Source organism: Oxyura jamaicensis, chromosome 1, assembly GCF_011077185.1.
Source record: "Oxyura jamaicensis isolate SHBP4307 breed ruddy duck chromosome 1, BPBGC_Ojam_1.0, whole genome shotgun sequence".
NCBI classification, from domain to species: Eukaryota; Metazoa; Chordata; class Aves; order Anseriformes; family Anatidae; genus Oxyura; species Oxyura jamaicensis.
The window spans coordinates 143,812,307-143,828,969 of record NC_048893.1 but is presented as its reverse complement, the minus strand read 5'-3'; the positions used below and the strand labels follow the sequence as shown (position 1 = coordinate 143,828,969).

The 16,663-nt window shown below is 41.4% G+C and overlaps 1 protein-coding gene across 2 annotated transcripts in view; it reads left to right on the top strand.

The window, feature by feature from the left end:
* Nucleotides 1-15,400: 15,400 nt before the first annotated feature.
* The window catches only part of ANKRD10 (ankyrin repeat domain 10), a 37,588-nt gene continuing 36,325 nt past the window's right edge, over nucleotides 15,401-16,663 (top strand). Inside the window, exon 1 of one of the 2 annotated variants that reach the window (XM_035318153.1) lies at nucleotides 15,401-15,710. In XM_035318153.1, the coding sequence (XP_035174044.1) occupies nucleotides 15,510-15,710 (201 nt within the window). In that variant the 5' untranslated portion in view covers nucleotides 15,401-15,509. The remainder of the gene's footprint in view (nucleotides 15,711-16,663) is intronic. The other variant, XM_035318159.1, reaches the window with a different exon arrangement.

The window sequence follows — 16,663 nt, the reverse complement described above, 5'->3', positions numbered from 1 at the left end:
TTTGGTCTCTTCCTAGATATTCCCAACAGAAAGAAACCCAGAATGGAGACCTCTTATATTATGGTGATTACTTTACGATCTCCTGCTCCTCAACCCTCCCAATAACCATCAGCAGCTCTAAACACCAAAGCAGCCATATGTTGACACAGAATGTTCCTTTTTTAAAACACGTCCTTTCATCTAGATTGACTGCGGGCACAGAAGTTCAGCTGAAAAAGCTAGTTCAACATTTGTGTCTAGACATGCCCTCTTAAACATATTTCATGTCCATAGATGGGTTTTTGGCTCCCCGTACTTCTGACCATCTGTTGGGAGGGCATGATGCCCACTTACAAGTTAGCCAGATCTTCTGTCTGTTGCCAAGGGAAGGGGATATATGGTCCTGCAAGTGACATCTGTTCTACCAGAAGCCCTTTTCTTTCTGAACAATGTTCCTCTCTAATCCCAGCCACACTTGTAAAGAATAGTGTTTAAATGACAAACTAATGAAAAACCCTGGAAAATATTGGAAGGAAAGGGAAACATAATGATGGTCAGCATAAGGGTGCATTTCACAGACCTATGGGGAATTCTTCTCATACTACAGTGCTGGGAATATTGGAAGAAAACTGTGGGTGCTCTGGCTATACAGGCAATCTTACAGGCAGATGAAGTCACCAAGGGATAAAGTGAACCACAAAGGACTCCCTATAACTGAGCCCAAGGTAACAGCTGTGCTCTTAAAGAGACTATTGGAGGAAAAGGCACAACTGAATGACTAATAAGGTAACATACAATGCCATTTCATGTGGATGAAAGACAAAAAAGAGCAAGTCTTTCTGTGCTATTTAAAAACCTTATTGATCCAGTGAGACACTTGACTGTGTGTTGGAGGAGGGACACCAAACGATGCAGGCTGCCCACCCTTCTGCACACAGCCTCTGAGTGCTGAGCCAGACTGGCACATCCTTAAGTTGAGTCTTTTAAATTGAGTAATATAAAGGAAAAACTATTTAATCCAATGATCATAAGATTTCTACAAAAGTGCGTGAAGTCTCTGACAGCTATGTCCCAAAAAAACTCGAGAAGTATTACCAACAAATGGGAAAGAGAAACAATGACAAAGGAGGAGAGGAACAGGGCCGTTAGTACTTGCAGAAATAAAGAGATGAATATGATTCATTGAACATTACTCATGGCATGGTCAAAGAAAGGAGAGGATACAACCCACAAAGGTACAAAATTGGTCTCAAGGCCCCATTGACCGTAGTTGCTGCATCTTTGACACATTAAACACACACCTCACATGTAGAAACCCACCCTACAGACATCTGAATAGGTTTGTGAATCTGGAGCCAGCTCCCACTCTAGGAGTTCTGACTGATGATCAGAGATGAGTTATCTTGGATATGCTTCACCTGAACTTGAAACTGGGTTAAGGCTGTGGCACCTACTCCTACCAAAGAGCCTGAAAATGTTCCTGAGCTTCTCCACACAGTATACAATATAACTTTTCTCTCATCCAACATCTTGACTCTTTGGAGCCATTGACAGAAGTCCTGTCTCCCTTTCCCCGGAGATTTTTGGTTCTGGTGCAACTCTGTCTTAGTTGGAGAACAGCTGCTGAAGAACTACAGTTGTCAGGCCAATATTTTAAGGTAAGCCAAAAATTATTTGGGGTTACCTTCATATGCTGAGCTGCAAATTGCCGAAATTCAGCAGCTGCTACGTGAGCAGCTGAGCCATGTCTGCAGTGGGGCCTGGAAACGGCATGTCACAGGGTGGAAGGGGCAGCTGGGAGCAGGACTTGTCACAGCCATCACAAGGTGAGCATCACCAGCGGTGAGTCAGAGCCCTCTCTGCTCCTGCTCTTAACGTGCTGCTGCTATAAATACACAGTCCTGAGTGATAGTTTCCCATTCGTGTTCCCTGAAGTATGTCAGCTGTATAATAGTAACTGTAAAGCCTAGGTAATACTATAACACATACATCGTGCAAGAATTACATCACTATCGCAAGAAAAAGAATGTGAAGCATCATACAAACTCCCTGCAATTATGGGTTCTTTCCCATAATAAAAGACACAGGGGAAAATTTAATTACTCTCAGTTAAACTGCCTGGCAATAAAACCATGGAAATCCTGACTAAAACTGAGCTAACACTTCTAGGAAATAGCTAAGTATGTCCCAGACCTAGACTGCTGGATTAAACTCGAATAATGGAACTTCTTATGCAAGACCTGTGCTGGCAGAGCTCCCTAGTGGTTGGGCAGAACGGTCCAGGCAGGTGGCTAGAGATGAGCAACAGAAAGTTAGGCTCAAAAAAACAGTAGGATTTTCCTTCCTGACTCTCATTCCCAGGAGACATACCATTAATTTGAAACTCTGGCAGCGTGCTCATTCCCAGCCTGTTGGCTAGCTACATCTGCCTGCAGCAGCTCTGCTGCTAAATTCACTGTAGACCCAATCCCCAATTATCCTTACAAGTCCTCAGTTAATTTTTGAATTCGTATTTCCATTTAGTAGAGCTTTTTTTCCCCAAACTGAAATATTTAAATATACTTCATTTTCATGCCCAGCCCTATGCATTTTGGTAAACATTCAAATTCCAAACTAAGGTTAAAATACATATAGTATATACATAAATTTAACTTCTGAGGTCACAAACCTCAACAGTTTTAGTCTAGAATCTTTAAAAGAATCAACAATGGTGCACATCCACTTCTTTTCTAGCATTTTTAATGAAAATGGAAGGTTGAACAGACATCAAAAATGAGCCATAAAGATTATAATCTTTGGTCAAGGCTGAGACAGACCAGCAGGGCAGTGACTCTGAACACCGTATTCCTCCTGCTGTCTTTGCTATGACTGCTGTTACACAAAGAAATTCATTCTTCATTCCGGCACTATCAAAAACTTTATACACTAGTTCTACAAACTGATTTAAACAATGTGATGGGGAGCACTGCAACATCCAACCCTGGATGTTTTTAATCCCAGAAAGGTGCCTTTCCTCTGATACAGTGCAGCTGGGGTCAGCGTGAGCATTTTAAAATAGCAGAGTTTCTCCTTGCCTGCCCCCGAGGGTGGATACGGATCCACTTGATCCATGGTAGTGGCAGCCAGCAAAGAGCACACTGAATGCAGAACAGAGGTGAGCCCACAGAGCAAATCTGATCAAATGGGAATTCAGAACAGCCAGTATGCTCAGTCTGGGCTCCCTGGACTAGCCAATAGGGGTGCTGGGGGAAAGAGCATCATTTACGTTTTACACCATATGCACCTGCAAAATTGATGGGCTTTAACCCGAGGTTCAGTGAGGTGAATGCTTGTAATTACTTACCTACATTATTCCCTTCAAAATGCAGCAGAAATACCTTTCAGAAGAGGAAGAAAGTGACAGTGCTGCTATTTGTTTCGGAGAATAGTCACAGCAGTCACCTGGTGAGACAGCAGAAATCCACAAGCTCAAGGTCACACATACTAAAAAGTCAGAAACATTGATTTTTAAAGGTGAAAAATGTTCCAGCTTGATTCTGACATACAGGTGAGCATGTAAGCATTTAGGTTTCAATCTACGAAACTTGAAAATACAACTCATAAATTGCATTAAGCTAAAAAAACAGGTTAATAAATATTACCTTATTGTGCCAAAAATTCACATATTACACTCCTGGAAAGCAAGGAACTATTGTTTCATATAGCTATCAGTATCACAACTGCCTGGAATTCTTTCAATATCAATTTTATTTTAGCACCAATATTTGGAGTTATCTGCGCCAAATGTCTCTCCTGCATAAACAGGGCTTTATTTCCATAGCATTTCATTATGGAGAAAAAAAATAAAATAAATTAAAAAAAAAAGCCTTTTCCAAACATACAACAGATTTACTGCTTATGCTTATTTTGTATTTTATTTCTTCATTTCCACAATGATAATACACTTTATGATATGAATATTATCCACCTTTAATACTTTAATATTAAAGATTTTTCATGGTTCACCTGTTAGAGGATGTGTAAGCTTTTCATAGAATCATAGACTCATAGACTCATAGAATCATAGAATCATAGAATGGTTTGGGTTGGAAGGGACCTCAAAGATCATCTAGTTCCAACCCCCCTGCCATGGGCAGGGATGCCACCCACTAGACCAGGTTGCTCAGGTCCTCATCTAACCTGGCCTTGAACACCTCCAGGGATGGGGCATCCACAGCTTCTCTGGGCAACCTGTTCCAGTGCCTCACCACTCTCTGAGTGAAGAATTTCCTCCTAACCTCTAATCTAAATCTACCCTCTTTTAGTTTAAAAACATTCCCCATTGTCCTGTCATTATCTGATTGAGCAAAGAGTTACTCCCCTTATTTTTTATTTTGTTTACATATTTCTATGCCCCCAGCCTTTATAGTAGCTGAGAACTTCACTTTAATTACACTTAGCCTGGAAAACATTGGAAGCAGTTCTACTCTACTTTATTTTCCCAGTGGATACGGACCTAGTCCCAGACACACACAAGTTTTTAAGAAACTTAAGTGCTATTTGAAGTGGATTTCGGCTGCTCTCAATAGAAGCATCAAGGCTTTGTGGATCTGGGCCTGCAGGTCTTATCCAAGATAACATACAAAACCTCTAACAGTTTGCTATAATGTTATGCTATGCAGGCTCTGCTATATGCTATAATGCAGGCTGGTATCCTAATTATTTGGATATTCATCAGCTTCTCCAAGACCTGAAAGTTACGGTTGTTTTGCCAGTTTGGTCATCCATCTGCATACTGTGATAGGCAGACAATTATTCCCTATGCAGGGAAAAAATTGTGTGTGTTTCAAAAAAGATAACACATTTTAGACACTGAGCGGTACCATTCATCATTTTTAAACCTGGCATGGCTTAAGATTTCAGCATTAATCTTCTTGCCAACATGTGATATCAGACAGCCTCTTATGTCCTGTCTGATTGCTTAAAATAACACATTGCCATTCCTGTGGGGTTACACAATTACTTAATGTTGATATAAATAATGGCTGTGGTCTAAGCTTCCATGTAAGATGCTCCATAAAGCTTCCTAGGTCTAATTTCATAAACATCTTCAGAACAGCAGCACCAAAACTAAATAAGACACATCTTCTTTTCCCCCTAAAATGTCAGTGTATTTGTCAGAGAAAGTCTGGTCAATGGAAAGCATATCTGCATGTTAGGCTGCTGAATTTCAACATAAGAATGTCACTACTACAGCTGAAGAGAGAGCATCTACTAGACTAAATAGTATTACATGGAGATACTTACAGATTAACCTCCTGTTTCACACTGCCTAAAGCTTTTGCTCTCAGGCCAGCTTTTACTCTTGGTAGTTTCTGCTCAGGGCTGTATTATTTCAAAGTGTATTCTAATACACCTAGCAAACACAGGAAAAAACGTACAGAAGTTGCACATTAGGCAAGGTTTTCACAGTAACAGACCACATAGCTGAATATGGGCAGTAAGTATTTCTTCGGTCCAGAAAAGCAGTCTTCACTGGTACAGATTTATCTAGTAAAATTCCCAATCTAATAACAAACTTGGTTTTTTAGTTTGCAAGTGTTCTGTTTCAGTAAGGTCAAAGAAAACCCACCCCATTCCAATTAGATCAGAGCCAGGACTCAGCTGCCGCAGAAGAGATGACACTGGTGAAGGACAAGCTGCTGTCTGCAAGAGCTGAGGTTGCTCAATAGGCTTCCTGCAGTGTTCAGCTGTTTCCAATGATGTCTAGCATTTACAGGACACGGTAAAGAATATGCTATGCTTAAAGTTTTGTAAAAAGAAGAAGGAACAACTGAATACCAAAGTAAATGACAAAAAGGGACAACAGGCATCTGGAGGTGAATTCACAGGAAATATCATTGATTAGCACCCCGCAGACTCTTACTCTGTATATTCAGCTCTACACATATGATGCCTGACAGCTTTTCAGGGTACAAACAGAGCTCGTATTTCTGCACAGATGTATGAAATGTCCCTCTGTACTGAAAGGATTTTATTTTTAGCAAACCACTAGTTTACTATTGAAGCAAAAGGTTTCAATCAAGCAAATTAGACATTCACTCAATATGCCAAATTGGAAAAAGAAGCAGAGAGACAAAAAGTTTCTTGTTTGGATGAATTTCCAGATGATGCTATTGCAATATTCTCCTCCAGATTTTGCTACTTAACTACTTCCCTGTTCAGTTCAAAAATTATTTCCTCGCCATTTTCAATTTCTGATCCTAGAGTCAATGTAATCCCAACTAACAACAACAACAACAAACCTGTAAGTGCAAAGGTACCTTTAAAGCTGCTAACAGCTTCCTTAAACAGTGGACAGCAGTGGAGAATCTTATCCTACTTCTTGTTTATTGATATGGAAGCGCTGACCTCTGTAAAAAAATGTATCTGTGACTACAAATTCCCCTAGCCATAAGGAAATTTCTGCAACTTGAATCCAGGTAATTCTAATAGGCTAAATTCAGTTCTGTTGTTAAGTGGGGACACACTAATAGTTTGCCAACAGTATTCTATCCATAAAGTAGAAAGTAAAGATGTATGATTATGCCTCAAACAAATGAGTTATTATTGCTTATAGAGGTTCAAACCTAATTGTACAGAAATTCTGTCAAAGTCTTATATGGTCTGATACCTTTGATTTCACTGCTTACATTCTCTACAAGCATGTTCTTTCATTCATCCAAGCAATTTTCTCAAATAGTGAGAAGCCACCTGACTTAGATTTTATTTTAGCCACACTGGGAATCATTTTTCCATGTCAAGAAAAATGTCATTTTTAAAGTCTTCCTATTAGTTGGGGACAAAAGAGGAAATATCTCTGTAAAAAGACAAATACTTTTAAAAAGCTGGAAAAAAGGAAAATCAACTTAAGCATCTTGTTTAATAACTTAAAAATATTTCATATTAAACTTGACTTTTTATTTCACTAATTTGAAACAAAACAGTTTCAAAGAAATCAGCTTTTCATCTAAGAAAGTTCTACTTCCAGTTTTAAAGCAAAGAAAGCATATTTTGAATGGAAAAAAATAATAAAAAAAAAAATAAAGTTCAAATATTTTCAGTTATGAAGCTGGATTTTTCCCCTAGTTAATGTTAATTTTCTGACTGAAATACCTATAACATTTCATTTTAATCCCATGGCTCAAATAACTTTCCAAAATAAATGTTTATATTGTCTTCCAAAATCAGCTGTAGGATAAATTATTACCAATCCCGTCTCTCATCTTCTCAAACTGTATCTGCCAGTCCAGCAGGAACAAGTAGTCAGTCTCATCTTAAAATCCCTTTTCCAGATTTGCATTTTCCTAGAAAAGTCTTTTTTTTTTTTTTTTTTCTAGACCATAGAAGAGAATAAATCTCAAACGATTCCACATTTTGAAGTAAGACTTTGCTTACCTGTTGAAATAAATGAATAAATTTACCCGAAAGTGCAGATTTCATATATCTTTGCCTTCAGTCAGTAGAGAGAGGGCAGTCAAATGACATTTGTAACATTTTTCTGTACTTTCAGCTGATGGTGACCCTCAGGTGTGAAGTTACAATTAGTTGTTAACAACTGCAGTAGATAAATTGCTATCCAAGTTGGATCATACGGAATCTTATTCGGTATTATTAAGGATATAGAACTTCAGGAATTATGGCAGAGGCTTGTGTTTATACAAAACTTTTGGGTTAACTGAGTGATTTTTTAAAAATATATTTAATTAAACTAATACAAACATCAGTGAGCTAATCTATGTAAAATAAACTTGTTTGTAGGTGCTCAGGACTGTAAGGATTAATCGGACTATAAAACTGATAAGTGCCATTGCACAGTGGCAAAGAGGCCAAGAAATCACACTGATTTACTGTCTAAACCTTGTCTCTCCAAGTCAAGGCTGAAGTCCGGGAGCAAAGGATACTTTGCTTTTTTGCACCTGGAATCCATATAGTTCCCAAGGATTACACTTTAACAGAGTTTATTAAATAAAGAAATAAATAAATCACTTAGCATTTATTTAGAAAGTAGTTTTACCAAGACAGCCCTATTTCAGAGGATATGATGTTGACTGCAGTTTAAACCAGAATTTAGAGTGCAGATTAAAGGATGCAAGAGCACTGAGGGCTAGCAAATATTGGGGTGGATTGACTAGTAGGGGACGTAGACTGAATATATCAAGTTTAATTTGTATGAATAGTTACATGTGTTATTTTAATTCAGAATATTCGGCAGAACAAAAAATCTGATAAAACAAAAAGGATTCTTCTTGGAAATGGTTTTACTCAAGATGTAACATTTCTGAACAAGTAGAAGAAAAAATATCACCGAAGTATGGATGCAACTTTAACTTCAGCTTTTCAGGGCAATATTGTTGCAACATTTTATTTGCAGAAGAGACAACCACAAGATGGCTCCTTTCGTATTATGCTAGCTAGAACGGAAACCTACTCTGATAATGTAGGCTGCTTCATCTTTTCACTCTTCTTCATGAAGAATTTAAACACCAGGCACCATCCTTTTTTACAAAAAGATGGTGCTACAACTGCGTGATTAAATCATAGTTTAGAGAGGAGCATGCTCTTTCTTGAATGAGTAAGGACTACAATCCTCAAACGCAGCATCTAATCTCACTGAACAGGTTGAGGGTTTCAAGAACACTTGCCAAGCTCAGAAACAGACGTTTCACACACTTCACCTTTCTCAAGATTTTTGTTTGTTCTCTTTGTAAGAGGATATGTCATTTTTTCCCTTTATTATTTTTTTCCCATGGAAAGATTTCCAGATTATTGAATTGTAAAATTATTAGATGGTTTATTACCTCCGCATCTGGGTAAAAGCAGTCAATTCACAGATTTGTTTGTTTCATTTAACATTTAAATAAAAATTACGTAAGTGCTTCAAGCTTCCATCCAAGTACAAATCAAAACAGCACATAATTACAGAAATGTTGTTCTTAATGTAGGAAAGTGTGGTTGGTGTGAAAGGTTTATTATGCCTAATTGCACAGACTCCATACCATGAAGTATGGTACAAATGTGGTATGAATTCCAGGAGTCACAGTGTGCAATGTCCCATGGTATCCTTCCTCTGGATGCAAGAGATGAAATTTTCATGCAGACCTTAGTGTTCCTTCCTTAAATCTCAAAATGCCACAGAGCACAACTCAAGTAACACGTACAGGTTGCTTCCCCCATCTCCGAACCGCAGGAGGATACTCACCATTGCAAGGGAGGAAGACAGCATCTCTAATGAAATATCAGGAGGAATTCAGGGAGTCATCATGTGAATTACTTATAGAGCAACTTGAACAACACTCCTCCACACATACATGCATTTTTTCAGATGAAAGATCATTCCTGAATGTAAGTACTGAGGAATTCAGTCTTATATTCATCCTAAATGTAAAGATAAATGGAGACATCATGAACATTTTTATTTTTTTTAAGACAAGGACATTGAAGGACCTTTTTATCTCTGTTGTTTAGGCTCATTATAAATGGAAAAGGTTTGATGTTGATTTCCTACAGAATTATGTTTTGTTTTGTTTTTCACTACAGTGCTTGTATTTGTTCTCTCAAGAAACCTTAACTTTCAGTTAAACCTGGTAAGGAATGTGGAAAAATGAAGGACAGTTTGTCAATAAGCCAAAAAGTATAATTAAATCATTTACTTGTTAGGCACTAGACCTCTGTTAAGCATGGCCCAGATGAGTCACACGTATCAGGAAGAGAATAGTTACGTGGAGGCAGAATTGACAAAGCCTTATGATAAGGTCACTCTTCCCAGGCTCATAAAAGATGGCAGCTTTACAACAGTAGCATAACAAATCTGTTTTTATTTATTACGCACAAAATCACATCGTTTCCTAAGTAGTGAACTTTCTTAAAAAAGGCTTCTTTATGTATGAGTAAATATTTTTCTAATGAAATTTTGATATGTCTTGCAACCCAACCCTAGTTTGTTTAATAGTGAGATAGCTTTCTCCAGGGAAAGCAGTAAGAAATGGGGGATGGGAAAGGGAGAAATTGGCTCTGGCTACAACAAGCAGCTGCTCTTTGCTACTTGCCTGCAATGGAGTAATACATCAGCAAGTATTTGAAAGTCAGACAGATTCCCTGCTTTCTTTGCCAGACAAAACTCTGAGAACTAAAGACTGGAAAGGAGGATAAAGGACTTTCAGTTTACTGTTTTTCCACTCATGGCTTTTTTTTCCATGTTAGCAGCTACTGCTGCTATTAATTTTCTAGTCTTTGTGCCCTGAGAGGCCTCACATACTGCGCAAACTTAGTTTTAGCACTTGAGCACTAATGCTTTTATGTTTATTAAATTAACTTTTACAAAATGTTCCAGCTGTTTCTACCATTAACTTCCATCCAAAAGAATAATGTTTATTTCCTATTCTATTTTAGGAATGATTGCAACAAAACAGTTGGTCTTCATGGAAGAAAGGTGAAAATAGCGAAAAAATCCACATAAGGAAACATATTTCAAGTGGTACACCACTCGGCTGTGGTTTTCCGTGCAACCAGAAACAGGAAGTAAACCTAATCTTTGAACTATTCCCTGAAGATGATGAATCAGACTCTATTTACACTAGGAAAATGATGGAAAGTTTCTCACCGTTGCTAAAACAAATTCATGGCATCTAAAGAAATGTTACATTTTCATCATGGCTCACAAAGTTCCAAAATAGATTGAATAATGAGTAATGTCTGAATTAGTTTGTCCTTTTGCAAAATCCCCCTCTAAGATTCCCGTTAGGTAAACAGAAGGAAACACAATTAGCTAGTGTAACGCCCCACTGACCCAAAACTGGACTCGGGCAGCAAGGAATTCTTTACCCAACAACCCCCTGCAAAGACTGGCTGTTTTAAGGGATTTGGGAACAGACAAAACGGGAGGAACTCCTCGTGCAACTAGGACCATTGATGCCAATTATATTTATGGAGGATCTGTTTGTCAGAAAATAGGTGCCTAACGCAGCCTAAGAAGCCTGTGGACTTCCAGGATAGGTTAGGTCTATACAGGCAAGGCAGGGGACCTATGTAAACTGATCACTTTTTGCTGCAGCAGCAGCTGAATACACAGAAGAATTCTCTTGGGCATCTCAGATGGCACTAGACTCATATGCACGAGCGTCTAAATAAAGCCCTAAATGTTAACCAATACAAGCTTGCCATAGCAAGGAATAAGGGATTTGAATGGTACTATGTATTCAATGAAATTCTAAAGCAGGGGGAGAGGGTTGTGTGGTTTTGTTGTGGTGGTATTTTGTTTGTTTGTTTATTAAGAAAAATACCTGACATCATTCTGTATAAGTTGTCATAAAGTGCTCCATCTTCAACCCGTCTGCAAAGAAAAATGGGCAAATATAAATTATTTGTATCAGAATGGCAAAGAGAGGACACTGAGTACATTACACAGTTGTATAAGACAGCAAATTATTTTTCACAAAACACTTTAAAATAATTTATTTAGTATCTGAATGTATACTTATTAGACTATTTGAAAATTCAAAAAGTCCTCATTTACTGTTTTCATTCTTAACCTTTAGCCAAAAGAGAACAGAAAAGCAAACTTAGCTAAAATAAAGCCATTCTCTTTCTCCACCCTGCCTTGCCTATAAGCTCTTCCGTGTCTTTTTCTGTTTCTTTCTTAAGGGAAACTTAGTTCTGTTGCACTCCTCAACAAAACATAAGACCCACCTCCTTGGACTGACAGAAACTGAAATAAAGCTTCTCACTTCCCTTAAAAGGCCAGGAATAGAACTGAGGACAAAATTAATGCAAATAGGCCTGCAAATAAGGTGTGTTTTTTTTCTGAAATACACAAAAATGTGTGTGACTAAACATAGTGGATGAACACTTCCAAGTCATAAAAATTAGGAACATATTTTGTTGTGTATATAATACAGTAAGCATACTAGTTATTGTATTCTGTTAAAGAATTCTAGTTTATAAAACACACTAAATGCTAAAATCTGTCCTCAGACAAACCAGAAAATGCAGCGAACCTGACACACTGTTAGATATTAATGCTTCCTTTTTCTTTTCTTCATAAAGGAATGTAAATTACAGTTTAACCCATGACCGTAAATTTCTTGACTTACTCTACGTGCACACGGACTGTAACAGCAGCAATATATGCCCGGGAAACCACACCCATCATCTAGAAAGAAGTTGGAGCCACATACAGATTTATATTCTCTTTACCTGAACTTTTGCACAGAAAGATTGTCAAAAATATGTTTAAGACCAGTACTGTTCAGTACAGAGGCTAACGAGGATAATGACTGAGAAGAGAATGAATTAGTGTAATTGGAATGAAGTGTAAAAAAAAAAAAAAAAAAGTTAAAACCAGAACTCCCATGTCCCAGTTTCACAACATATGACAGCAGTTAAAGAAAACATTTTTAATTACAATTTAATGAAATTTCAATTAAAATTAATTATCCTACAAAGCCCATTGCCAAAATATATTACAGAAGTCAATAGGAAAGCAGAATATTAAAAAATGACCTATTTTTATATTTTAATGGATAGTTAATGGCAATAAAAAACAAACAGAGACAGCTATGACTCTCCAAATTATATGAAAACTACAAACTGATTAAGGAACCAGTATCATATGGTGATTACTACAGTTGTCTATTTTGGAATATCTGGTGTAGATGACTAGCAAGGAAATAAAAAAGGTTGACCTCATAACAAGGAATCTACTCATGAAACATAAGATCAGAGAATCCCAGAATGGCTGAGGCTGTCAGGGCCCTCTGGAGGCCACCAGCCCCAAGCCCTGCTCCAGCAGCCACCCAGCGCAGGCTGCCCAGGCCCATCTCCAGGCGGCCTCCAAAAAAGGCCTCCAAGGAGGAGACCCCACAGCCTCTCTGGGCAGCCTGTGCCAGGGCTCCTCACCCGCACAGCACAGGAGTGCTGCCTGGGGCTCAGAGGGAGCCTCCTGGGGGCCAGTTTGTGCCCAGGGCTCCTGGTCCTGGCACCGGGCACCTCTGACAAGAGCCTGGCTCCGTCCTCTCTGCAGCCTCCCCTCAGGTATTTACAGACATGGATGAGATCCCCCTGGGCCTCCCCTTCTCCAGGCTGGGCAGTCCCAGCTCTCAGCCTCTCCTCTCAGGAGAACTGCTCCAGGCCCTCCATCATCTTGGTGGCCTCCCTTGGGCTCTGTTCAGTATGTCCAGGGCTCTCTTGTACTGGAGGGCCCAGAAGTGGACACATTGCTCCAGAATTGGCCTCACCAATGCTAAGTAGAGGGGAAGGATCACCTCTCTTGACCTGCTGGCAAAATTTTGCCTAATGTGACCAAGAATACAATTAGCCTTCTTAACAGCAAGGGCACATAGCTGGCTCACGTTCAACTTCTTGTCCACCAGGACTCCTAGCTTCTTTTCTGCAGAGCTGCTTTCCAGCTGGGTGGCCCTTCTTGTTAACTTCATGAGATTCCTGTCAGCCCACCTCTCCAGCCTGCGGGGTCCCTCTGGATGGCCGCGCAGCCCTCTGGTGAGTAAAGCTGCCTGAGCTCAGTTCCACAAGCAGGATTTCTGCACGTTGCTGTTAAAGCCACTTCCCCTCACAGTATTACACTTCCCCATTTGTAAGAGATATAACAGCACACGACTATCTTGCAGGCAGTGCTGGAAAGTAAATACGTTAATGACAGTGTCTATAAGGAAATTAGACAGACCACTGTCTTTATTTGGTATGGCAGTTTCCACATGCCAGTAAGAGACAAAAACCACATGCAAATCTTGAATATGAATCTTCAGTAACGCAATATTTAATTTTTGCTCATCTTCCCTATAACCCAAGTTTTAAATGTTCGTCACTTTTTATGACAGTTATAAACAATACACGAGTGACTATAAATGTCAGTGCTTATACACAGTGCAGTGAAAAACAGCTTGCCTGTTTTCAAACTAAGAAACTGTTTCCTTTAATACCAGCCATTCTGGTAATGACCATTTTTATAACATAAGCTGTTGGTTTTTTGCTTCCTCCTTTCAACTGTTCTGTCCTATGATACCTTCATTACTTGTTCCCAAAACAAGTCAAATGGTTAGCATCTGCCTCGAAAAGTTTGATATAGGGAAAAAAAGTCCACATAACCCAGAAAGAGAAGTGTCTATAGGATGGTAAACTCTTAGAGCTTGTGAAAGCTAGGGCCAGACGCAGCATCAGCTTAACGTTTTTGAGGCAAAGGATCAGGTACTGAACTGAAAATTGCTGTAGCTGGAAGTACTCCCTCCCCTGGACAAAGCACTTCGCTTTTTTGTGCTTCAGTGTAACCCGCTATAAAAGGGCTCATTTCTAATTCATCCTCTTTTACACGTTATTCTGAGATTTATAATTTGACAGCCTTGTATAAATATAGTATTTCATTTTAGTGAAGTACACATATAATAGTTAAAAGGTGTTTAATGATCCATTTCACTTGATATTAAAGAAAAGCCTTTAGAATTGTTTAGGCCTCTTGGTACTTTTAACAAAAATGGATTCGTATCTTGTTTGCCCTCGGACATAATTCCTGGCTTACATCGTTTAATAGTGTGTACTGAAAAAGAAATACCCCTCGATTTTGGGGGGTAAATGAACGTACTTGGATTTACACAAACAAATTACCATCAGTTTAAGTTTACTACTGCCTGAAAAGTGTCTTGCAAATACTTTTGACAGAAAGTAATTAGGAGCAACAAACAAAAGCTTCCTAAGGTTTCTGTGGAGTCAGTTACTCAAGGACTGGTTTCAAGTTGCAAGTAAAAATTTGGCACCATCCCTCGAATCGGCCACTAACGAAATTATCCTTTGTTTTGCAACCCATTTGGTAGCACAGATCCCTAGCAATCTCCAAGCGCTGGAGAGCACTGAAATTAGCCAGAACGCGCTTTCTGCTGGGGATGTGGTGTGAAAACACCACCATACCTATATATCCTGTACCCCTCATGGCAGGGGGGTGGATATACATGGTCTTTAAGGTCCCTTCCAACTCGAGGCGTTTCATGATATATGATACGTATCTGGGACCAGGTGATCTTTAGGTCCCTTCCAACCCAAACCATTCCGGGATCGGTTGGTGAGCCAGCGCCCCAGGCGAGGGAGCTCAGCACCCACACGAGCAGCCCCTTTGAGACGGCGGGGGCCGCCAGGGCTCGATGAGGCACGGTTTTAACGAAACCTGCTTCTGCGAGTGCTCGGGGGGGCGGATTTTTGAGGGCGAATTTTGACGGGGGAGGGAAAGAGGGGGGCAAAAGAGGTGGGCTGAAGCCATGAGGGGAGAAGGAAGGGGGTGCTGCCGGGCGCGCTTCCCGCCTGGCGCCTGCCCGTCCCCGCCCTTGAGGGGCGGCACCGGCCGCGGGTGCCCGCCCCGCCGCCTTTGTGCTCGGTGCCTGACGGCCGCCGCCGCCGCTCCCCGCCCGCTCCTTCCTTCTCTCCCCCTCCTTCCCGCTCCCCCTCCCCTCGCCCCCCAGCGCCGCTTCCCCCTGCCCTGCCTCGCTTCTCCTCGCCTCGCCCTGCCCGCCATGTCGCTGGGCGCCGGCCCCGAGGCGGGTTTCTCCAGCGAGGAGCTGCTGACCCTGCGCTTCCCCCTGCACCGCGCCTGCCGCGATGGGGACCTGCCCGCCTTGTGCGCGCTGCTCCAGAGCTCGCCCCGCTCCGACCTGGCCGCCGAGGACTCCTTCTACGGCTGGACGCCCATCCACTGGGCCGCGCACTTCGGCAAGGTGGGGCCCGGCCGGGGAAAGGGAAGGGGAGGAAGGGACGGGAAGGATGGAGGAGGAGGAGAGGGATGGCGCCGGCCCCACTCGCGCGCATCGCATCGCGGCGCCATCTTAGCCCCTTGCGCGCCCGGCCGGGAGGCGCCGCCGCCGCCGCCCCGCTCCCCTCAGGGCACGGCCGGGGCGAGGGGCGGCGGGCGGCGGCCACCCCCTCTAACCCCTTCCCTGCTCCCCGTGCCCCGTTGCTTTGTCTGCGGGGTCTTGTGGTGGTGGCCGTCGTCAGGCGCCGCACCTGGAGGCTGCTTTGTTGTGTGTGTGGCGGCCGCCTCGCCGGGACTGGGGCCGAAGATGCTCGTGCCCCTGGGGCAGCCCTCGGTGCGAAAAATAAACAGCGGTGTGCGGGAGGGGAGTTGACTGCCCTGCTGCTAGGCGGATAAAAACCGAAACGTGAAAAGCAGCCACGCTGAGCCGGAGGTGCCGTTTCTGGATGCCGCAGGCAGCTCCGTATTTAGGTGAAGGGTAGGGTTTACGCGGCCCGGGGTTTGCTTGGCCTGAAACCTCCGCCTTCAGCCCCGTGAGAACCGTACGTGATCCTTCTCAGCCCAGGGGCAGCGGCTGAAGCCTGCTAGATGAGGTTTCTGCTGCCATTACGAAAATAAATGAGTTTATAAATAGCCTTTATTGGATTGACACACTTAAATAGCTGTTAATTCCCATTTTCAGGAAGGGGCAAATGGGAAAATCTTTCTATCCGCATTTTTCCTAACCACCTTTCTTCGAGTTATCTTTAACTTCAAATCTGAAGATGGGTGGTATCTTAATTTCTTCACTTTACATATGCTTTGTCTATTTATAATGCTCTGAGTGTTCCAGCCTGTGCAGAATTCAGGCCTGGGGGTGTGCCTTTTTTTCCTCGGCGATGTCTGCTTTCTGATTTTTGAGGGCCTTTTGTTCTCGTT